General features: G+C 26.1%; 4 protein-coding genes across 4 annotated transcripts; 2 read left to right on the plus strand and 2 right to left on the minus strand.

The window, feature by feature from the left end:
* Positions 1-186: 186 nt before the first annotated feature.
* LOC132925240 (phosducin-like protein) lies at positions 187-8,270 on the minus strand. Its single transcript, XM_060989650.1, is given in 4 exon segments — positions 187-255; positions 452-516; positions 519-807; positions 8,232-8,270. Coding segments are annotated over 4 exon segments (462 nt in total).
* LOC132923856 (thioredoxin domain-containing protein 9-like) lies at positions 840-1,302 on the plus strand (the record flags this gene model as incomplete). The annotated part of the gene is given in 2 exon segments (XM_060987831.1): positions 840-1,084; positions 1,086-1,302. Coding segments are annotated over 2 exon segments (462 nt in total), but the record flags the coding sequence as incomplete, so codon positions are not given.
* On the plus strand, positions 2,999-4,373 carry LOC132924521 (probable small nuclear ribonucleoprotein E). Its single transcript, XM_060988886.1, has 2 exons — positions 2,999-3,214; positions 4,089-4,373. The coding sequence occupies exons 1-2, from the start codon at positions 3,125-3,127 to the stop codon at positions 4,278-4,280; spliced, it is 282 nt and encodes a 93-aa protein (XP_060844869.1). The 5' UTR covers positions 2,999-3,124; the 3' UTR covers positions 4,281-4,373.
* Positions 7,440-17,119, minus strand: LOC132924520 (leucine-rich repeats and immunoglobulin-like domains protein 3). Its single transcript, XM_060988885.1, has 15 exons — positions 16,701-17,119; positions 16,384-16,613; positions 14,279-14,350; positions 13,486-13,557; positions 13,279-13,410; positions 13,052-13,195; positions 12,823-12,966; positions 12,595-12,735; positions 12,319-12,462; positions 11,609-12,000; positions 11,239-11,553; positions 10,895-11,176; positions 10,529-10,804; positions 9,132-9,359; positions 7,440-9,067 (listed from the first exon to the last, which is right to left on the minus strand). Exons 2-15 carry the CDS (start codon positions 16,551-16,553, stop codon positions 8,748-8,750), a joined length of 2,832 nt encoding a protein of 943 aa, XP_060844868.1. The 5' UTR covers positions 16,554-16,613; positions 16,701-17,119; the 3' UTR covers positions 7,440-8,747.
* Between the last annotated feature and the right edge of the window lie 8,126 nt (positions 17,120-25,245).

Raw genomic sequence — 25,245 nt, forward strand, 5'->3', positions numbered from 1 at the left:
AGTGTACTAGGTATGTCATACAATTATAAGTATTGTGTTTTTAAAAATGATGTATATTTTATGTAATATGGGAAATAATAGTAAATTTATCATAAGATTAGATTAATTAACCAAGATTTAATATACAAAATTATTATTTTTCTATATTAGATGCAAAACAGTTAAACAAATATATTTTACACATACTTAAAAACAATATGTCGAAACAGACTGATAAATTCCCACTTCATGGTGTCTGGAAGTCAGGCACAGGTTCTTTGTTTGACACAACATTGGGTATAGACAATGAACACATAAGTAATAATAGATTAATCATAATAATATATTCAGTGCCATGTCAACAAATGTAATGTGTTAGTAAGACCATTTTTAAAAACATATCCTTAGTACAAACATTTTAATAACTGAACAACTACTCGTTCAAATTATTAATTAATAAGTACCTATTTACAAAGTCATCACCAAGTTCATCTGTAATCCGCACAAAGTTTCCAACAAGTTGTCCTGCTCTATATGCAAATAAGCTGGAACACCACACATTTTGAAGTTTAAACTCATACCAGCACTTGAACCAATTAGTTTACAAACTTTTGTTTTTTGAAATTCATGACAAAGAACTTTCAAGTATGAGTTCATTATTGAACATGTTGGCACATTGTGTTCATAAGCATGCACAATCACAGTTACATTGGGATTTTCATTCTCAACGGCAACTAAAAAGTCATCCCCTGTTAATAAATCCAAGACTTTACCAAATTCTGGTGCTTCTTGAGTCTTAGCCATCATTTCCTTCATGCATTTTTTACGGTATTCAGCTTATTATTTATTTAACTATAAAATGTGTTTCTCAGGGACATGGAGAATATGAAGAATTAAGTGATGAAAAAAGTTTCTTCGAAAAATCAAAACTGAGTCCAAACATGGTGTTACACTTTTATAAAGATGGATCAACTCGATGCAAAATTGTTGTTTATCATTTAAAAATATTGTGTGCACAACATTTAGAAACACGTTTGGTTAAACTAAATGTTACACGTTTTCCTTTTCTGACAGAACGAATGAAGATTCGTGTCATACCAACTATTGTCAATATCCAAAGATTTTATTGTTGGTTTTACTGAGTTGGGGAATTGTGAAGATTTCTCAACAGAGATGTTGGAATGGCGTTTAGCACGGTCGCAAGTTATTGATTACAAGGGAGACTTACTTAATCCACCAGATGTTGTCAAGAACAACCGAACAATGTTATTAGAGAAAAATAAAAAAATAAGAGGTTATGTAGGAAATGATGATTCAGTTTAATCTTGTTTGAAATGTTAAATTAATATACTAATCATCTAATCACTAATCAAATGAAAAATTGATGTTTCCTAACACTACTTATAATATTGTTTATCTTACTTAACCACTACTGTAGAATATTTTATACAGTCCTACAAGGTTTTTCATACATTGAATGTGAAAGTATGATTTTTATTTTATTCTTGATAAACTTTTAATATCATTATTTTTTTTTAATTGTTTCAAAATATTCTTATATAAGTTGCTTATACCTACAAAAAATCAGTAGTCATCAAGTTTATATGATAATTTATTTACATATTTTACATGTTTAAATTTATTTTTACTTATCTTTTTTTTAAATTTTTTTGAAATACTTTTTAAGATTTGTTAAAAAAAGATGCTAATTTATTTTTGTTTTCAAGTTGAATATAACATGCACGTCACATTAGCAAGATAAGTTTATTTCCAACATTTAATTATTATTTTTAAGTAATGATTTTATAACTTAAATAATTAAATATTATTTTTCTAAATTTTTTAGATTATTTCAAAACTAGTAAAAAGTTAATAACCATTTTAAAATGAATTAGATTTTATATATTATATAAACTGAAAAGATACATAGATTATTTTTTTTATTATTCAAATATATTTAATGCATTACATTTTTTTATATCATATTCATTTTAATGGTTAACTGAACTCCCCTCGCTTTTTATTTATAATGTAGTTTTTATTAACTATAATATTAAATAAATAGGCATTTTACTTGCATAATATCACAGAATTAACAAATACAATGTTGTATAAGAATAGAAATACAGAGGTAAACAATATAATAGTTATTTAACTTGGGTCTAATCTCAATTAACTTGAGTGATAATAAAAATAAACATGATAAATTATTGTAGTAATCTCAACATACAACGTGTGCTTCATAGTTAATAGATTTCTAATGGAATTCAAGCAGTACTATTTTGTTTTGATTCATTTGTTTCAAAAAGTACTTTCAAGTTTGTAGTATAGTAGAAAATAATAGAAGTTCATAACATGGAATGAATTATTTTTTTCCTAAGTATAAAGTACATATTTACTTAATAGCGTTTAATAAAACGAATTGTCGTTAACTTTAATATTAGAGTAAATTGACCAATTATCTCTAAGGTAAGAATGTTATAGGTCGTCGGTTTTTAAAAGATTTTAATTTTTAAGCAATTAATGAGTATTAAATATAAAAAAAACTTATAACTTGCAATAATACAATGTCGGTTCTAGTGTTCTACTGTAAGAAAATCTGTCATGTTTTACGTTTGTATTGTTTATGAAATGCAAACAATACATGTGGGGCAGAGTAGCATCATAGGTCTATGTGAAGTATTGTGTACATACCATAATACACATATGTAGTGACATTGGTTACGTTGATGTTATTTTTAGTTCTGTAAATATTGTCATAGAACATGTTCTATGATATGGATCATGTTCTATGGTTAAAATTAATAAAATTATTTATTATTGAATGTAATATAATAATGAATTTTAAAAATGCTGCGGCAGTCCTTTCCAACTGTCAACACGTCAATCTATATTCTATTCTGTATATTTTCTGTTGAACAGATAACAGGCCGAGCTAACTAATCCCCTGGAAGAAACGATATTTTTAGTTTATGTATACAGCCGTGATACTCGTATTAACAATTTAAATGCTAACCCCAAACAACAAGTTATCATAATTTTGTGCGGTGCCATTTATTGACGCTAAATAATACAGTTGAGTATTTACAAATTACTGAATTTTACAAGTTTTTATTTTTAAAACGAATTATTTCTAAAAAGTAAAATGTATAAAGTTCCTCAAAAAGTACAGAAGGTTATGGTACAGCCCATTAACCTTATCTTCCGACACTTGCAAAATCGTGCTAAAGTACAAGTAAGTTATTCAAATATAGTGAATTAACATATTTCAGTAGTGGCGTATTCACGGGAGCAGATGTCAAATAAATTTTTCGTATGGAAAAAGCTTACCATACGTCCTGTTACAACGAAACAAGGTTTATAACTAGTGTCAGTTGTCTCAGTGTACCTTGTAAATGTTTTGGTTAAGTGTAAACCGAATATAATCAAAAATTATAATTAATATTATTTTTATCTAAATACATTTAATTCCATAATCGACACAATAATTAATTATCTATCAAATTTTTCCCAAACATAGAATCTATTGGATGTGTATTTTATCATAGTCAATAATTGTACTAAAAATTTTAATATTCTATTATAATTAAATACTACTGGCTGACCATAATTTATTGTTCAAATCAAACTAGCTTGTATAACGTGTATTATTGTGCAATACTTAAACTATATTATTTTTTTGGTCCAATAATAAGTTTTAAAAACTTTCAAGTCAACAAGAACCAAATAAAATTGTCAAAATAACTAAATTAATTAATAATAAACAACCAAATTTTTTTTTTTAATGAGAAATATATTTATTTTTAAGTTGCAATAGCCTATATTAAAATATATAGTTCCACTTTGTTAATTCTATAGCAATTAAAACATTAAAGATTGTTTTTCTCAATGAAAAAAATAATTTGTTAAAGTACAAAAAAAAAGTTGTTTAATATTCAAAAATATCCTGGTCAGTACTTAAAGTTGATAGTAACTCAACAACCAACATAACCTTTTTTTTTATACATCCTAGGTTTAGTTTTCAATAATACCTAAAACTATTTAGATATCTGCTCCTTACAAAAAATTATAAATGACACTATAAATTTAATTATGCATTTCAATCATAGGTGTGGCTTCAGGAAAAAATACATTTGAGGATTGAAGGACATATCGTGGGTTTTGATGAATACATGAATCTGGTCTTGGACGAAGCTTGTGAAGTTAATACTAAAGTTGACTCGCGCAAACCTGTTGGCCGCATATTATTGAAAGGAGAAAACATTACATTAATACAAAATATGACTTCATCTAAAGGATAAAACAAGAAAACTATCTGAATTAAATTTAACTTTAATATATCCTTTGTAATATAAAGTTATAATAAAATATCTTAATACTTACAACTTAAACAATGAATAACTTGCAGTAATATTTATTTAGTATTCAAGAAATAAAAAAAAACTATTCTTCCAACTATTTTACTAAATTTCATTTTATGTGATATATATGTTATGGGTAGACTACGAAAATGGGTTGTATCTTGTGTATACATTCCCCGGGTTTGAACAGCTTATCCATATGAACAGTATAATGTATCCCTTGTGCTGTGTAGATAAATATGTAGTAGAAAAAACAAAATCATAATCGAAAAATAATTATCTATCAAGTAAATTAGATATCATTACTTTATTATTATTTATTGGAACAATTCAAACTCTGGTGATTTTTGGAGTTGCAAATTGTCCCCCTAAATTTCCATTTATTTGATAAACATTTACTTATATACAGAAATTTTTTAAAACTGACCACTGGAAAGAAATTGTGCATTAGCTATTTTACGCAAAGATTTTTTTGTTACCAACACATCTAAAATATCTATTAATGGTTCAGTCAGAACATACAGAAAATTTCTTAAATAAAGTTGAAGAAGAGTGCCATTTTTATTTGTGAGAGTATATAGTATTAACTATCTCCAAAAAACAAAATTGCAAAAAGTATATTCTGTAGATTACTAACTTCTGTCTACTTTTGATAATTTGAATCTAATTGTATTACCAACATTGCATGGTGGGAATTTATTTATTTTATTCTATCAAAATACTTTATTCACTCAGAGGTAGATGGTAGATAATGTACAAAATAAACATTTTACAAATAATATTTTTACTTTCCAATAGACATGGGTAGTATTCACATTACTCGAATTTTGTTCTCTACCCGTAATATATTTATATACAGTGGAATTTTGATTATTCACCAGCACGGATATAGATCCGTATATATATATGTATATGTCTATGATAATAAGTGATTGCCAATATTATTATATTTTTAGATTAAGCAATTAATTTAGATATAATTTTGTATTTTATTCGTATTAATAGTGGGGGTCTATTATTTGAAAATGATCCGGGTTAAAAAGAAATATGGTTTCAAAAACAGTATACTGTAGAGTATTTTTAATCCTACATATAACCATTGTACTACTCGATTGTAGAAAAAAATTGATATTTAAATATTTTTAACAGAATTGGGTAAAAATAAAATTTATTTATTTTTGTTGAAATTTCAACAATATAATTGCAATTTACTATTTAGTTATTTTAGTTAAAGGATATATAATATTGAATGTAGTTTTTTCTTTTAATCATTATTTTTTAAATAATATAAATTAATATTAGATATAAATAATAAATAGACTATAAAGTAATTTTGTTCTATTTTAAAAGAATAATTTCTCATAAATAATTCATCCCCTAGTCTGTAACGTTTAATGGTCATTACATTGGATTCAGTAGAAACAATCTCTTGACAGGAGCACTTGAGAACATTGATGCATTGATGACTGATGTATTGTTCTCTATAATATTTTCATAACATCTGAATGAACTTTTAAAAATGTATTTTAATTTCAATTACTTAAATATCTGTGTGAATTGAAACTCGAAAGGAATGAAAAATTTTGTTCTTTTTCCTAGAAAAAAAAAAATTTGTTCATTTCCTCAACGGTAGTTAATAGTAGAGGACTGGGAGGTATATTACAAATATAACGGCCCAAACCCATTCTATACCAGACTTTTTATTTAATGATTTTAAAAGGAATTTTTTTCCAGTTAGGTTTTACGTACATATTTTATTAGGTAGTATACTCAAATCTAAAATAAAAATGATAAAGTCTTTAGGGTCAAAAATATACTAAATATTTTATTGTGATTATAGCAGTGATTGCATCATATACTCAAGACTTTAGTTGTTGATTTTAATAAATTCTAAATAAAAATTGGTTTACAAATATAACAAAACTTATGTTAACAATTAACCTTTTTACATAAATAATAAATAATTATAAAATATTTAATACTATAACTCCAAACACTAAATATATTTTCAGAAAAGATGTAGTTTAATAATCTGATAAGTAGAGTTACTAAATATAGTCAATAAAAAGATTGAAAAAATGACTTAGGCTTAATCTGTTCTTTAAAGCTGGTATCAATGATGTAGACATTCTTAAAATAAAATGTATAGGGTTAGTATTACAAGTATTTGTATGTTATTACTTATTAGTATACATATCTATAGTATGGTTATTTTGTCTGATCATGAATTATAAAATAGTGACACAAAATTGAAAATCTCAACATTGATCGCACATTCTGGCTTGAAAAATATAATCAACATGATCAACTTTTATAGTTATTTAAATACGTTTATTATGTTAGTTTAAGATTTTTAGGAATTCAAAAAAAATTTTTTTAACTAGACTACTCAACTTAAATAATAGTCTTAATAAATTAAAAATATATTTTTTTAAGTATCCCGAGCATCACTAAATTAAAATAGTGATAGTGGATAATATTTATTAAAAACAATTTTAGAAAATTTTGCTTTCAAAGAATAAGAATTTACAATAATTAAAATAATTAATGGCAGTTTAAAACTAAAATATGAAAAAATGAGATCAAAAAGTATATAAATTCAAGACAAAGGACTAAAAGTCATATTATAAGCTTCAAATTGAAAGTCATTTCTGTATTTTAATAAAGATTTGTTCTTCATTAATTTTAAAATCTGGCAATTGGTAAATATTTTTATCAGACATTAATCTTATAATTTAGCATGGCTTAATTCAAAAACATGGATGATACGAGAATACACTTGATAAATTTCTACCTAAGTAATACATTCCTATTTTTTTTTTTATATAAATTGTATGAATCAAGCATGAACATAATATGTTATTACTTATTCCTATTGGCTCAATAGTGGCAGTTTAAAACTTCTTAGTATTTAAAATAAATGTATTAGTAATATTGTCAAATGTTCAGTGGCTTCCAGTTCGGCGTACTACAGAACACTAGCACACTTAAACATCTGGCCAGTTTACCATTAGTTGTTAAAGGTTAAACAAACTTTGATGGTTATTGATCCATTTTTTTTTAACTAAATAGAAATTAAAAATAAATAAACAATTAAAATATTATCAAACATTGTATTTTATTTGTTATTATTATTATTTAATTAAGTAGTACAAAATACGAGCAGTTTTATTGTAACAATATTTGTAGTGAGATCATTATTTATAATATAATACATATAAAAATTATAAAACATAAGATGTAACAATATAAATAAAAATAGATACAGTAAACTCTTGATTAGGGTGGCACGACAATAATGAGCAAATTCTCATGTTGGAGGCAAAACTTGATAAAAAGTATGTCCATTTCCAAATATCAAAAAACCCCTGGATGGAACGGGGCATTGTCATCAGTATTAAGAGATATTCTTTAATTTGTTTTATAAGATATATGGATACATAATTTCTCATAGTTTTGCGGAAGACCGCAGATAATCAGCTCAGGTATAATCAAGAATTGACTGTATTGTGTTACAATTTAGTAGTAGGTAATTAAATTGTTAATTAACAATTAATAGATATTTAAATATTTATGTACATGCTATTAATAGTCATACAAAGTTTAATAACAATACATGTAGAATATTGAAAGCATTCTAACAGTAAATTAATTTTTATAATCGAGTTAGCTTATGGAAATGATAACCGCAATAAATACAAATCATTTTAAATAACTCATGTCAAAGGTTTAAAGAAAATAGAAGTTATTACATTATCTTGTTAATATTTCAAATAAAAAAATCTTAAAACTATTAAAAACAAAAATTAAATACAGGAACCATTTTGATATTTCAATAATATCTAAGTAGGATTAAGTTGGAATAATAATCATAACCAACAGCTTAACGATCCATTGAAGAATTGTGCTATCACTAATAAGTTTTTCCATTTTTCTCTATCTGAAGTCCACTCTATTGTTGCATTTCCATTTATTAATTTCATATTTTTTTCTACAGTATCTTTCCATTTGGTTCTTGGTCTACCAAGTGATCTTTTCTTGTTTATATTTTACTAATAGAACATTTTTATACAACCTCATTGGCTCTTTATAGATGTCCTAGCCATTCTAAGAATTTAAATCTTGCAAATATAAGTATATTGAGTTTCTCTTAAAGAGAATACAACTATTCATTATATATTTATTTGTATGTTCCTGGGTAAATACTATATACCGGTCCATAAATGTTTTTAAGACTTTATTTCCTATATCACAAGTTTTTTTGTTATCTTTTTTTTTTATGGACCAAGTCTCACAGGCTTACTATCATAGGTTACTATTAATCTTGGAATAATAGTAGAAAAAATATATATACATTTTACATAATACTATTGGCAGATAAAAAAAATAAAAAGATTAAACGATGAATTAACAAGGGTCAACAGTTGGATCATGCAAGCAAACATGGGAACTTGACTGTTGAACAATTGGAGGTAAATCCTGAGTCTCGTTTGGCAGTGGAACTGGTATAGAACATGGTTTTTCAGAGGTTTTAACACATTTTATTTGGTCTTCAACAGTTTCATGTGTTTCTGTAGTTGATAATTGGACAGGAGAAGCTGTATGTGAATGCTTATACTTGACAGAATTTTCGCCAAGAATAACAGAAGCATGTGTTAGTAGCGGCAAATTTATTTCAGGTGATAAATTGCCTACATTATTATTCATCTTTTGACACGCATTCAAACCTATAATAATTGAAAATTAAATTTTTAGTAATTTAATTAATTTTTAAAAATGTAGTTCATTTACTTTCATTAAATAATTGTTCTTGACTTCTTTTAGTGGATTCACCAGTACCACTATCTTTGCTGTTTGAAGAATCCAATGATTTATTATCGGCACTATTGATTAAATTTGATGAAGGGCGTTTTGCTCTATACACAAATAATACCCAAATTGCTGATATAATTATAATGCACATAATTATAACAATGACAACCACTCCGAGGGTATATTCATGAATTAAACTCCGATACACTAGAAAATTTTAAATTTAATTGAAACAACAAAATCTTAAATAGCATATGTAATATTTATAATAAAATGTAATAATATTATTTATATTATGTTTTTATTATACAAATAATACCTATAATATACATTTTTATTTTTATTTATTATTAATACAATAATTTTAGAATATAAATAATAAATATGTTGCATTATTTTGAAAATTGTTGAGTAATTTATTTAATCTACCTAAGATTTCATCTTTAAAATTGTGATATTTTTTATTTTACTAGGAGAGGAAATATAACTGTAAGAATAGTTAGACTTCAGTAAATAAAAAATTATAAAAACTAATATTATTCACGAAATATATAAATAATCTATAGATTGTATACGGAGTAGTTAAATACTTCTTTATAATATTAAACAATTTTATGTATTATAACAATAATTGGGTTGTTTATTTTAATATTATGACATATAATTGTATGTTTAAAAGAAAATTGAATTTGTTTAAAGATAAAATGTTAATAACTGAGTATATAATTGATAAAATATCTATTTAAATGTTAGTAATATTTATAAATAAAAATATTATTTATTTTTAATGAAATTTAATATTTTATGTAACAAAAAAAAAAATTATATATTATTTAATATATGTTCTTTCCATTATACTAATGTGCAAAATAACAAATTTAAATTCAGGAAAATATATTTAGTGTAGTCACTATATTAGGGTCAATTTATATGTTATAAAACTAATAGGTAAGAATATTATCTAGGGCATCTCATTTGATTTGTTTAATATTGTAATTTTAAGTAAGTTACTAAGTTATGAACATTTTATAGTTGTAATATTTTATATAGCTATAACTCACTATAAAATTAAAATATGAATGAAAACTTATAAAATGCCCTAGATAATATTATTTCCTATCTTTAAGTTAGATAATAGATAAATTATTGACCATTATATTAAAGTTAACAGCATACAATAGATTCTGTTAAACCTAAGTGTTATATAGGAGTGTGGGACTGAAACAACATATGTGGGCTTCCCCTTAACAACTATTATTAGTAATTCTGTTTTTAATTTGACATTATTTTTACTTTTTATTTTATGCGTTCAATCTTATTTTTAATAGAAACATAATATTCAAGAAAAAACTAAATACATATAAAATAATATTTACATGGCATAACTAGAACATCAACTTTTTGACTATTAACTCCTAAAGAATTAGTTATTTCACATTGATACGTGCCAGAGTCATCTGTATTTGCTTCCATTATAACTAAAAGTTGATTCTCGGCGGTAAAAAAGTGTCTATTACTCAAGGTAAGAGAAATGCCATCTTTCATCCATTTTATTTTTGGTTTTGGAGATCCATAACTTAAACACTCTAAAACGACTTCTTCGCCAACCCTAACTTGTTTGTTGGACATTTCACTTTTAAACCATGGGGGTTCTGTGATAAAAATCATTAAATAATAATAAATAACAATGTACAAAAAGAAATGTAACTATAAAAAAAATAATTATAACAGTATTTTTATACCTAAAACATTAAGTGTTGCATTTGCAGCTATCATACCAGCAACATTTTTGGCAGTACAGCTATATATGCCCATGTCAACTAATTTTACATCAACAATTAAAAATACATCATCCCTAGCCATGACTTTCATACGGCGTTCTTGTGCTGCTGGAAAATCAGTTCCCCCATCTTTTTGCCAAGATATTTGAGGAGCTGGATATCCATTTGCAGCACATTCTAACTTAGCAGTAAGGCCAGTCTTTACCGAACTATTTCCGGGGACTTTAGCAAAAAATGGATAAACTAAAAATAAAAAATAAAATAAATATTCAATTATTATTATGTTAAATCCATTTTGTACTTACCAACAACTGATAAAACCGAACGATTAGAATAAGTAATACCAAATTCGTTAGAAGCAACACATTGATATTTACCACTTTGTGACATTGATATATTATACAAGTTTAAAATAGAAAATTGTGTCATACCATTAAACTCAAAAGTTGAGTAATGGTTTGTAGAAATCGATTCCAAATCGTGGTTATCTTTTTTCCAGACAAAATTAATTTTTTCAGTTGATGAAGAATTTACCCCACATTTTAAGGTAATGTTTTGCCTTTCAAGAACCATTTTTGATTCAGGATGGAATATTATCATGGGTTTTGGACTGTTCTCAACTAAAATAATTATAAATTAGCATGGTAATAAAAGATTAAAATCATTAATACTTACGACATGAGAAGTCTGTTAAGGATATTTCTTTCAAATTTTTTCCTTTATTTTTTTCTGGGAAGCCACAAAATGCATTTATGTAATCAAATGGTAAATTTTCAATTATATTTGGTTGTTTAAGCCATGACATAGAGCAGTCACATACAAGTGAAGAACTATTTAAATATAGATATTCAAGATTAGGCATATATTTGAATGCTTCATCCTGAATTTCTAGGACATTATTTTGAAGTAAATTTAATTCATCTAGGTTGTCTAAACCAGAGAATGCTTCTTTTTTAATGAATAATATTTTGTTATTAGCTAAACTTAATTTTTTCAAATTTCTTAGACCAATAAAAGTTTCTTTTGCATCTTCAATAAGCCATGACAAATAGTTGTGATCCATTTGACTAAAAAAAGTAAATATAGTTTTATAAAATAAATATGTTTCACATATTATATTTAATAAATAAAGAATAATAATTTGTATAATAGTAACAAATTAGATAGCTGAATAAAAAAAAAAATTTAAATACAAAATAAAATAAAAATATAATGTTAGTTTATTTATTAATGGAAAGATTTGAGAAATAAATAGTTTAATGTTGTTATAAAACTAATTTTCCATAAATTAATATCCTAAATAAATTTCTTACAACATTTTATAGTAGATACTATTGATTTAACATTATTATTAGGTATATATTAGCTATATAAATATAACTTACAGTAATCGTATCATAGGTGTATTATTGAATGATCCCTCTTCAATGAATGATAATCTATTGTTATTTAAATGTAATTTTTGTAATTTTCTTAAATTTTCTAGATTACTTTTTTCAATGTACTGTAGTTTATTGTAGGATAAATCCCTAAATAAATAAAATGGAACATTTGCGCATTAATTAAAATATAAATATCATGGTTTTTACTAATGTATTATTAATATTATACATTCAAAAATAATTATTGTAACAAAATATAATATTGAATAAACGACTTACAATTCTTCAAGCTCTGCACAATATTCCCATCCACTTTTGATTTGATCTATTCTGTTATAACTTATATTTAAATAGACAAGTGAATTCAGTCCATATAACCAGCCTTTGGATATTTTGCTCAAATTATTTTCTTCTAAATGTCTAAAATTATAAAAAAAAGGTTACAAAAACAATTTAATTATGTTGTCAGTCTTATATATTATATCATATAAATATAAATAAACATACAATGATTGTAAATTTATCAAACCAAAAAATGATCCATCTTGTAAATCTTCAATTTGATTTTGTCGAAGTATCATTGTTTTCAAATTCACTAAGTCCATAAATAATAAACCATGAATGACAGTTATGTGATTTCTACTTAAATCGCTAAAAATAACAAATGTTTATTGTAATTAATGTTATAGTTAAAAAAAAGTATGTATATATAAATATATAATCAATAGGTACTTACAGTAATTCAAGGTTTTTAAGTTTTTTGAATAATCCTCCAGGTAGATTGTTGAGCTTATTATGAGATATTTTCAATTCTACTAAATTTGTCAATGAGTCCAAGCAATTTGCACTTAAGTTGGTGATTAAATTATTGTTTAGATTTCTAAAAAATGAATAAAATATACAATAGATTCCATAAAATATATATTTTATTATTAATAACAAATATGTTTAATGTTTACTAACAGTATTTTTAAATGTGGAGACTGCGGAAAAGAATTATCATCCAAAAATACCAATTTATTTTTATTCATGTCTAAATTTTTTAAGCTAGGTAAATTCTCTAAAGCCTCCAATTTTTCTATTTTATTATGTGCTCTGTAAAATTTAAAAATAATTTAATATTAATATTATAATATAACTTTTGATAAGTTATAACAAAATTAAACTTACAAATTTAAATTATTGATATTTGATTTGTTCACAAATATTGGAAAAGATGAGATTGAGTTTTTAGTAAGTTTCCTAAAAATACAAAAAAGTAAATTATTGGATTTATAATAATTTGTTGAATATTGAACATAATTAGTCTTAATATTTTAGTTTAGATAATAGTACAATGGGTACAAGCAAGTATGACCTATGAAAAAACAGAATAAATATATTATAGCCATTACAGTTATATTTTCTATTCTGGTTATATTATTTCTGATCAATTAAAAAAAATAATTGTTAGAAGTAAATTGATAATGTTAAGGACTGTTGCAAACTCTTGAGTTAAATTAAATATATAGGAGATGCTTAATAGGTGGAGGGTGCCCCCTCCCTAATTACATCTATGATAGAAATTATAATAGTTATATAATTAGTAAATAAAAAGCCGTAAAATTGAGTAATTGAGATGGTAATAATGTTTACTAGACATTCCTCAAATGCTTATAGACATAATAATTCAAAATTATTAGCTAATATAGAAGTTAAATTATTGATGTATAAATAAAAAAAATAACAGGTGATTTAAACAACATTAGTAAAATCAAATGATATAATCATTTAAAAAATGTGATGGAAATCTCTAAAATGGGACAAAACTGCAAAAGCACTTAATGAAAAATGTTTAATGTTTTTATAACTACGAGTATATACAATACATATGACACAAGAATTTTATATTTGTATTACAATTTATTACTTAATAAAATAATACATTACACAATTTAAATAGATATTAATATTGATTACTTACAATGTTGTTAGAAGTAAGTAACTATTAGTATCGATTGTCATAGTTCCATCAATTTTATTTAAGCTCAAATCCCTGAAAATAAAAATATTAAATTTTACAATTAAAATATTGTAGGTATATAAAATATATATTGTGATAAAATAATCATTGATTATTTAGATTAGTTATTACAATAAAAAGTAAATTTGATACTATAATATATGGTACAGTCAAGTCGCGATAACTCGAAGTTGAAGGGAGATAAAGATTTGCTTCGAGATATCTAACTCGAGATTAAATAAATCTATATTAATTTATAAATAATTTATATTTATTGGAGAATAAAAAAAATTTGAGTTGTTAAATTTTTTCGAGTTATCGCGACTCGATTGTAATATTTTTTTCAAGCAAATTATACCACTAAATTTGGATTTGATTTAGATTATTTTGAAATTGATCTTAGCGGTACTCTTATTCACGTTAAAATTGTTTTGTTAAATAGCGATACTTATTTTTGTAACCATACTTAGATAAGCCTACTTTTTAAAATTAATTTTGACTTAACAAACATTAGCTCTAAAGTTAAAATTTATTGAACAAAATATTATCCAGATAAAAGATCCCCAAACCTTTTGGTTCATACATCCCTGAGCATAAAAAAACTATGATCGCGCCTCTCTTGAATAAATGATAAATTTTTTATTAGTGTATAATACTATGATAGAATTGTGTAAACAATATCAATATTTACATTACGCCTCCCCTGTTCAGTGCTTGCGCCTAATAGTTTGTAACTGCTGATCTAGATAATAATATAGTTAACATAAAGGAAATTTATCTAAATAAAGATAATAATACATTCATCCAGATAAAAATATACATGAATACTATGTTTTACATTTATTTGAATTTGAATCGTATAGATTTATAATGCCATAATGGCATAACAAGTAATTATATGATAACAATGGATTGTGCTGATTACCTTTTATTTTAATCATACTATAAATATTTTAATTATTTTTTAGAATACATAAAAAATGAAACATCATAGCACATTTTAACATTTATACCAATCATACATTTTAATAAAAATTAATAAAGAAAAATATATTAATTTATAATATTATTTCACATACAAGAAACATATTAGTTCTAAATAAATCTTGTCAAATGTTTATATTTGCACTTATAGCCACTCGTAATCTACCAATTCCCAAAGATGAGCTATTAACTTCACATATTTAAAAACACAAAATATGTGATGTACTGAACTCAGAACTAAATATTGTCTACTGCAGTGGTTTTCAACAAGTACGTCATGGCTCCCAGGGGCGTTGTCGGTTATTATCAAAGGAGTCGCAATTTTGTAGTATTAACAAAAAATAAAATTGTAAACATTTTTTTTCTATTATTATCATTATTCATATGGAAGCCGTTGTTCAACCTATCAACCTAACCGTATATTTGATTCCAAAATCAAAAGGAGCCGTGGACCCAAAAAGGTTGAAAACCACTAGTCTATTGAGTACTGAGTGCACAACATGATTATCGAGTATTGACAATTTACATTTCACGTGTACATGTGTCATGTATGTATCGATATACTTTTTAAAAATATTTAAATATCTAAAATATCATGGTCTCTATGAATTTAATATTGGTTTATTTTTAAAATAGATTGGATATTAATAAATATTTCATTATGGCTCATGGAGTGCACAACGCACATTGCACATACATTTTAACGAGACATATTGTAAATTTTCTTATTTTATATTAGTATTTTAGTAACATTGGTTTTATTTGTGACACAGATTAAGTGCTTTTGTCTCATAAGTCATAGTTCATGTTTGTAATATAATATGAAGATTAAAATAAATATATAATTTATAAAAATGTAATTTTTTTGTAAAACTCATATAATATTAAAATTATCTACATACATTTATTTAGATGAGTCTATATTTTATCTATCCTAAATATTAGATAAATTAAAACAGAATTACCAAGATACATTAAAAGATAATTAATTTAGATAAATCTTATATAGATAATTCCCAACAATACAAATGATAGATCGTGTACAAATGGTTTAGTATTGGACGGAAATTCGGTTTACTTACAAAGTTTCTATCCACGGGGGTAACGCTTCTGGAAATGTGTTCATCATTTTTTTGCTACAATCGACATACGAGCCGAGACATTTGCATTTCTTGTAACAGTCTTTCTTGGCGTTGCAAATCGCGGATTCGTACAACAGAGTTGATACGAACAACAAGTATGCAATCAACATGATGGTATCAAACAGTTATACTACCTATGCGAAACGGTCATAGTCTCCGACGAACACACGCTGCAAAAATAGTAAGCATTAAGCGTCTTTCACCGGACCATTATCCGCATTCGACAGCGTTAACAGCGCGTGATGATTGATACTTACACTCCATGCCACAGCTACCTAGGTATTTCGAGGGATCCGTATTTTTCGTTCACATCACGAGTGCACAGACACGGGCTGACACAAAACGAGTTGCCGAGACAATAAGATTCAAAGCGCATGGAAGACGTTTTCCGAGTACGCCTACATCATTCGGGTTATTAATCGTCGGCATTCGCGTCGGCAGGAAGGGAAAAAAAAACACAGCGCAAAGCACCGACTACCTACAGCGGCGCGAACCTACTAAGAGCGACGAGCAGTAGTGCAGTACGAACATCGACTATGCGGTAATGACTAATGAGAGAATGAAGAACCGTTATCACTAATTCATAAACGACGATGATAATGGTTTTTTTTTTTTGTTTAAATTTAAATAATATTGTGGCCCGTAGGTTTTTGTCAAGGACCTTCCATACACCGTTACCATTTGTGGGCGGGCCCGTTCGTACGAAACTCTACACCGGCGGCGGCGTCCGACACGACCGACGCGAAACCGACGTCGTGCCGAACCGTAAAAACGTATAATAATAATATAATATAGAAATATACCTACCTATTATTGTTATTATTATTATTTACAATAAATAAATGCTGTATATTTGTATATTCCTCGGTATCCGATGGTTCGATATGCGAATTCGTTTGAAAGAAATATTTATATAATATTAGAGTCGTATCTGCACGCGTGCGATATGAGTATACCGAATGATGATTCGAACGCTCATCGAATGGTTACAATCGTATTCACGACATTATTATGCATAGAAATCGCAGCACCGAATGCATAATGATTTAATATTTTTTATGCTTAGCTACCATATTGTATCACCATCGTAATATATTATATCATAAGCGTATACCTATATACTTATAGGTATATAAAGCTGCGTACCTATACACAGTAGGTATATATACAAATATTATAATATAAGTGTTGCGATGCGCAGTCGCGTAGGTTTTTATAAAAACGGGTCCGCTTGTTTGACGATGATTCGAATAATATAATATTTCCTCTCGAAATCAGAAACAGCTCGTACAGCAGTGGCGAGGTAGTATATTAATATTAAACGCTCTGTAGGTAGTAGGAGTGGTGGCGGTTGTATATGTAAATATATAATGGTGTTGCTGAATGAATCACTGCATACGTGAACCCACCCACCCACGTACCAACAATAAAAGATGTTGCACCTGGTGTCCTGCGACCTGTTATGATCGTCACCTGCACATAATATTATACGTTTAATAAATGTGTATAGAGAGAGAGTTGGCCGCGCATATAACACACTGCAGTCCGTCGAACACAATGAACACCTCTACCTACCTACTTATATATATTGTACGAAGAGACTTGGTGTTAGCGTGACTACCGCAGACGTCCTGATTTTATAATGTGCAGTACAGTACCGATTTTTCATAGTTGTTATTCGGTTAAATGTCTGCTGTGCAGCGTCAGGACTGTAAAATGTACCGATTTTAACTGTTAACCGTCTATGGTTTTCGTCCCGATTTCGTGATGGTTTCTATATGTATGCAACCACAGACATATTTATAATGAGATTGAATATTTTTATTTTATTAGTATCCCGTATTTTACTTTATTTCAATTTTGTCCTTATAAGGAGTTATATAACTCATATACCTGTGGTAATACCTGCCCGTTTCAACAAACATTATATCTGGTCATTTATTTATAGACTTGGTGTATGCAACATACAATCATCATTTGTTTAGTATCGCTTTAAATTTACTTAAACTATATTGTCTACATTATAATTTATAAGGTATATACCACGATATATTACCTATTATTTGTATACTATAATTGTGTGTAATGTGTATACTTAACATGACGATCACACGTAATTATTATACCTATAATACGGTTCGTAATCGCCAGGATTTACGATAGGATTGTTTCTCACTACATAGGTAGTAAATTTAATAATGCTAGTACTTTGCGTTATTTTATGAATAAAAAATATAACGGATTATTATTCAGTTAACGTTATAAGCTCATGCATTTTATGAATAATGGATAAACATGGATTTAACTATGTAAAAACATGTTTATTGCTGCAATAATTAAGCATCTTTATAATCTTCATGAATATGACATTGTAAAAATCAACACGGTGAAATTATTACTTAAATCACAAGATCAAATAAGTATAAAAAATAATAAAATAAAGAAATAAGGAAGTATAGGTACATCGTACATAAACATAATATTATATGAATAATTGTTATTCCGTCAGTGTTTGCGAGGCAACCAGTCCATGCTGAGGTAGGTATTATGATTTGCCTAATAAATAACGCCAGAAAAAATAACCCCGGAAATTTAGTCCCTGAAAAAAACCCCCTAAAAAATAACCCCGCGAAAATATAACCACGGAAAAATAACCCCACATGAGATTTTGTAAGATTTAAATAATAATAATTGTTTAATATTCAAAACTAAAATGTATATTCTAATTGTTACGTGTATGAGAATATTTTATAAAATACAGTAAAACCTGACTTAACAGACACATCCGACACCTGTATACAACGGACACCTCTCTTAACGGACAAAATGACCAGGTCCTGGCAAAAAGATAGGCATTCCAATGTATTTTGACCTGTCTATAACGGACTTTTTGTATTACAGACACTGACACTAATATTTTACCCCGGTGATTTCAGAACGAACAAAAATCCTAGTTCAAATCTAAAATCTAAATGTAATATCATATTATGAATTTATGAACTACGAAATAGTGTCAATACAAAGCACAACACGTGAAAACACAGATTATGACCGATTGCATTATCGTCGATTTCGAAAACGTCAATTGCGAGTACCTATTGAATTTATGAAGTTGAGATACAATTAAACAGATATAAATCCAGAAATAAATTGTAATACGCATAAAAGAAAACCATAAGTAATTCTAATGTTTTTATTCAGTTTCTATATAGGTTAACAGTCAGAGTTTACATTTTTTTTCTTAGCAATGGCACTTATCATACCGTGTAAATCTTTCAAGTTAAAACAAAGGTGAACATTATTCGTTGTAAAGAGTCTAGTGGTTTGTCTATTCGTAAACTTGCTGATAAATATTAAAATTAAATTTATTACGTATATGTAAAATTTAATAATATAATAATAATGATAAAGATTATAATAATATGTACAATATTAATATAATATACATACACAATTTTAATTTTTCCTTAAACAGATATGTTTCTAATTTTATTTATAAAACACTGAAACCTGTCGAAAACGGACACCTGTCATCTATAACGGACAATTATTTTTGTCCCTATGACTATCCGTTATATACCTACACTTTATACAGGTTTCACTGTATTTTAATTTTTAAGTGAATTATGAGCATTTTCAAATATTTAATATTTTTCATACTCATATAACTCACCTAAAAATAAAGTATCATAAAAACTAACGAGAGAACACAGATAATGTTATTACCTAAAAGTTTGATAATAGGTCAATTCACTCTAATATCAAAACTAAAAGCACACTATATTGCGGGTGCGACGTCCTCTTAAGATATGGTATATCTTAATGTATCTATAAGTCCTATATTTGTATTTATATTGTTAAATCATGGACTTCCTAATCTTCCCATGTTACTTAGTAAATTAGTTTGAAATATCAATAATATATAAATAAATAAATAAATAAATAATATAGTAATAATAATAATATTAATAATAAATAGTCAATATTTTCAATTACGGTCAATAATATGCATATAAATAAAAAAAATTCACAATAAATGTGTTATACGATTTCAATAATATAATAATTTTAAAAAAATAGTCAATTTTTTCAATTACGGTCAATAATATATAAATAAATAAAAAAACGTATATAATATTAATTAGAATATACATTTTAGTTTTGAATATTAACAAATATAATCATTTAAAATCTTACAAAATCTCATATAGGGTATTTTTTTCCGTGGTTATTTTTTCGCGGTACCTGCAGGTATTTTTTATACATGCAGTAGTCCGAATTATAAAATAAGAATATAATATCAGTATATCACGAAGATTTCTGATCTCCACGAGGGGAGGGAGGACAATCCGACAATATATACTATATAGAAAGGAATCTGCAAGTGTATTTTCAGATTTTTTTTTTATTTGTCACCTGGAGCACCTGTCGACTGGTGACTGGTGAGTCGAGTAGGTACTTATGTAAAATCGTAAACTCAAGCGGTGTAAAGTGTATTTATTATTTATTTGAGTACGGAGTACCTAACCTATATACGACTTAAATTGAATTATATTGAACTTTGTATTTTTTTTAATAATTTTATAATCACTAAATATATTTATAGAGGTTTGTTATAAAAAAAAAAATATTGATAATCTGTTATTAGTTTATTCTCACATATTTTCAACAATGCACGTCGATTGTTTCACAATCGGATATGCTACACTATAAATAAAATAGTGTGTACTGTATACATTTAATAATTGGAAACACTATATCAATATTTTAACGCCGAGTTGTATAATTATAGTCATTATTTATTTATTTTTTATCAATATGCTAAAGATTAAAGAATGAGTATTCTTTAGAATATTCAAACACGATCATTTATTCCTAGATTCGTAATATTCGCAATAACCGCCCATAAGAAGTAGATGATTCACAAAGAAACCGAAGGATATAATGTAACAACACCATGTTGGTCTCTTTTTAAAATCATTTCTATATCTCTATATCACAGTATCTTAGATATCCTATCTATCACTTACTATATATTGGTACTACAGACTGACAGACTTCTATATAATATATAATGTATTATATAGAAGTCTGTGGTTGGTACCAAGGTAAGACCCAGTAGGTATAGAGTATACTGTATTATAGTGCATATTTAGTGCGAGTACATATTATCAAATAAGAAATCGTAGGTAAGTTTGATAATCCAAACTAAATTTTACGATACAGGTCAACGTTGCAAAAAAAGTAAATGTAACATTGTCGCCTGTATAAGTAATTTCCAGTAATAAAATGTTGTTAATTGTTATATAAACAATACGTTTAATTTAAAGTTTAAACTAACATTTCGGGTAGAGTATTTATTGTCTGTCCTAAAATTTAATATGCGTGTTTAATAAATACGAGTATACTTTATAACTTAAGACAAAATGTTTTTTATTTTTCAAACTATATTTATACTTAAATCTAACTGCGAAGATAGAACCTTTTAAAAAAATAATAAAACGATTCTATGGTTTATTTTATCAGCCTAAATTATTAAGTTTATTTATCATATAATATATTATATTTATATTGCTATTATTTTAATTAATTTTACCATTAGTAATATTGTGTAAGTAGACAATAATCTAAAATGTATTAATCAAAATATATTTTGAAAATTCCATTGCATATAGTAAAATATAATAAAATATATATGTACAATTTCAAGTTCCCAGTTCCCACAAATATTTTTTAACAAAATAACTAAAATTGTTATATTTTGTATAAATATATATTTCATCAAAATTTGAATTTCAGACGATTATAATAAAGTTTGAACCTATGCATTGAGTCCAACACAACTAAGTTTAGTAGATAGTCTATACCCAAATAGGATAGTTGTATGTGTAAAATTCAGATTTATTAATCATTTTATACTATAAATTATTAAGGGGCCGAACATCAACAATTGTTTTTTCTGTCTATTTCCCACATAATTAGAAACAAAGATATTCCGTATTTCCACGATTACGACTCTCTAATACAGTTTAGGCCCTAAACTTTAAGGAAAAGGCATTAATCATATATTTTTTAAAAGAAAAATGTTTCCCGTGCATTGATCGGATAGATTTTTAATATTTATTTTTTATATAAATATAAGCATGTATTTAATTTAAAATAATTTTAACCATAAATAACTTATTCAAAAATGTGAATAATAAAAGTCTATATCCTGTTAATATATAGAAAATATTTTTCTTATAAAATACATATTATATACTTGGTGGCTTTGTTCTAAACTGAACCAGAGTCGTAAATCGTAATCGTGGTAATTCGGAATATCTTTGTTCCCACATTATGCGAGAGATGGATAGAGAAAATAAATATTGATGTTCGGCTTCTTAATAAGCGATTTATCGACATCTTGGTCTATTACATCAAAAACCATAATGTTACGGAATTTTGATTCACGTACTTTTAACTCACGTACAATGTTAATAATGAATTAATTTAATGATCAACTATATATATATATCATATATCGTATAAATTTATTATTTTAAGCGGGACATTTTTGTCAATGAGTAGGCATAGGAAGCACAATAAAAAAAGTTATAAAAGAAAAAGGTTATAATAAGTCTATATAGCTGTATAGGTAAATCTAGCGATTAAAATGTCTTGAAAAATGTATTTTTGGATAAATAGAATTGCTGGAACATGGATTTGGAATATTATGTTATTGAGTATACCTTCCGATTTGAACGTCGAAGGAGTCAGGTGTAGGCAATTCTATAAGCATATGCGTTTTTTTGTGCGTATTAAGTGCCTAGTAAATTTCTAGAATAGTAAAATAATTTTAACATCTTAAATACGAAAGGTAAAGATGACACATATAATTAGGAAATTAGAAACAAATACATGCGAAACCCATTGTGAAAAACGTAGCCTACATTGTACGAGTTTAATATAGCAAATAAATGAAAACCAGATACACACGTCTCAATGGAAAACCTTAGGTATTTACCATCATAAGGAAACGCATCGACTAGAATACCAAATGTTACAGTGAAATCACTAACATTTTGCCAAGATTCGCCATAATCACAACTACTACTCTTATTGGAAGGGACTATCTATCAGGACATCGAAATAAGAGCTCGGCAGGTGGTTAGGGATATCGAAGTCAGATATCTGGAGTCCGGTCATTATACATCACTTATAGTTGCAAATATTGACTTATACGTAAATTGTAAATTGTGATTTGTTTTAAAAAAGGCATTAAGTTGAATAAACATATTTTTTATTATCGACAAAACATAAGTATTCATATTGGCATATGATAAATTTTCTGAGAGGTGGATCATAAAATGTGTAACCTAACCTAATGAGGTTCGTCAAAAATAGTTCACACTATGATAAAAAAATACATTATATACAATATACATGTATAAAGTTTGTTTTTTATACACATTTCAGGTTTAAATTTATACGATATTAGATATTTGAATGAACAACAACAATTTTAGTTATTTAATAAAATTGTTGTAATTTAAAAATATTATATTGTGTTCTTATAACTTTTATTTAATTTTATTATATTTTACATATACTGTAATTTGAGTACATTTCTATGAAAGATCTAATACCTTTTTGAGTTTTTTCTTATTTAAACTTGGTAACTGCTTTTATATTTTAATGTAATTTTTAAATTTTGTCAAGTTAATAAGCTGTACCGTGACCTAATGATTCAATTTTATCATTAAATAACATTTGGTTTGCTGCATACTTTATTTTAAATCTTTCTTCTATAAATTCTTAAAAGCAATAAAAGCTTTGTTAAAATTTTAACCTATTGACCTATCTGGGATTACATTGGATAATCCGAGATTATAAAGGGTATTTCGTTTTGACAACAGACAATTATCAAACATCAATTAATCATCATTTAATATTAAAGGGGAGTAACCATAGGACATAGATTCCATAATTTTGACTCTTCATTCTCAGTTTTATAAAAACTTTTCATTCCGTACACATTATTTATTTATAATCCAACTTAATTTTGTGGGTACGTTGTTTAATAATTATTTTTTTAGTGTTTAGTGTTTTTAGTTATTAAGGTTTAGGTTATAATGTTTGAAATATTGAAACTAGTGATTTTATTAATGACTAGTAATAGTAGGTTGAGTGATTGTCTTTTCCAAGTAATTTATTTAATTTTTACTATTTTTAATTATAACGTTTTAATTATTTAATTTATTTTTTCTTATAAAAGATTGCATTTTCTATATCTGTAGGTAATTGTGTTATTTCTCTCGTAATCGTATAAACAACATTTTTTCGTATTTAAAAATAGTAAATTTGACTATTTGAGTTCTAAATTCAATTTCAATTTTAACATTAAAATCAACTTAAATTTAAAATTTGTCATTAAATTCAACTTTTAACATTAATTTAAACTCTGATAAATATTGTTGGATGATTTTTATTCGGTTATAGTTTTTTATTTGTACAATCAAAATGACAAATGTAATGTGCCAAGTGTGAAATTAACAGTTCGAAGTTAAATAAACAAATAGAGGGACTACTAAAAATTCCAAAATGTTACTAATAACAATGTCCAACAAGTCAATTTAAACATTGTTGGAAGGTTTTAATAAAATTGTAATGTCGGCAAGTGTGAAATTGACAGTACAAAGTTTAATATGAGGCAGTTAAAATAGGGGCTCAAAGGAATTCCAATTATATTCTACAAGTCTATTTGAACATAGTTGGATTTGTTTTAAAAAGTTCAGTTAACAATGTAATTCTAACTTTACG

The sequence above is a fragment of the Rhopalosiphum padi genome, chromosome 3, assembly GCF_020882245.1.
Source record: "Rhopalosiphum padi isolate XX-2018 chromosome 3, ASM2088224v1, whole genome shotgun sequence".
Lineage (NCBI taxonomy): Eukaryota > Metazoa > Arthropoda > Insecta > Hemiptera > Aphididae > Rhopalosiphum > Rhopalosiphum padi.

Excerpts from the sequence above, each read along its gene's own strand:
- LOC132924520 (XM_060988885.1), bottom strand. The coding sequence starts at position 16,553 with ATGTTGATTGCATACTTGTTGTTCGTATCAACTCTGTTGTACGAATCC. Across the intron at positions 11,177-11,238 it reads TTCGGTTTTATCAGTTGTTG|TTTATCCATTTTTTGCTAAA; the intron begins GTAAGTACAAAA and ends TTTTATTTTTAG. Across the intron at positions 9,068-9,131 it reads AGAACAATTATTTAATGAAA|GTTTGAATGCGTGTCAAAAG; the intron begins GTAAATGAACTA and ends CAATTATTATAG.
- LOC132924521 (XM_060988886.1), top strand. The coding sequence starts at position 3,125 with ATGTATAAAGTTCCTCAAAAAGTACAGAAGGTTATGGTACAGCCCATT. Across the intron at positions 3,215-4,088 it reads AAAATCGTGCTAAAGTACAA|GTGTGGCTTCAGGAAAAAAT; the intron begins GTAAGTTATTCA and ends TTTCAATCATAG.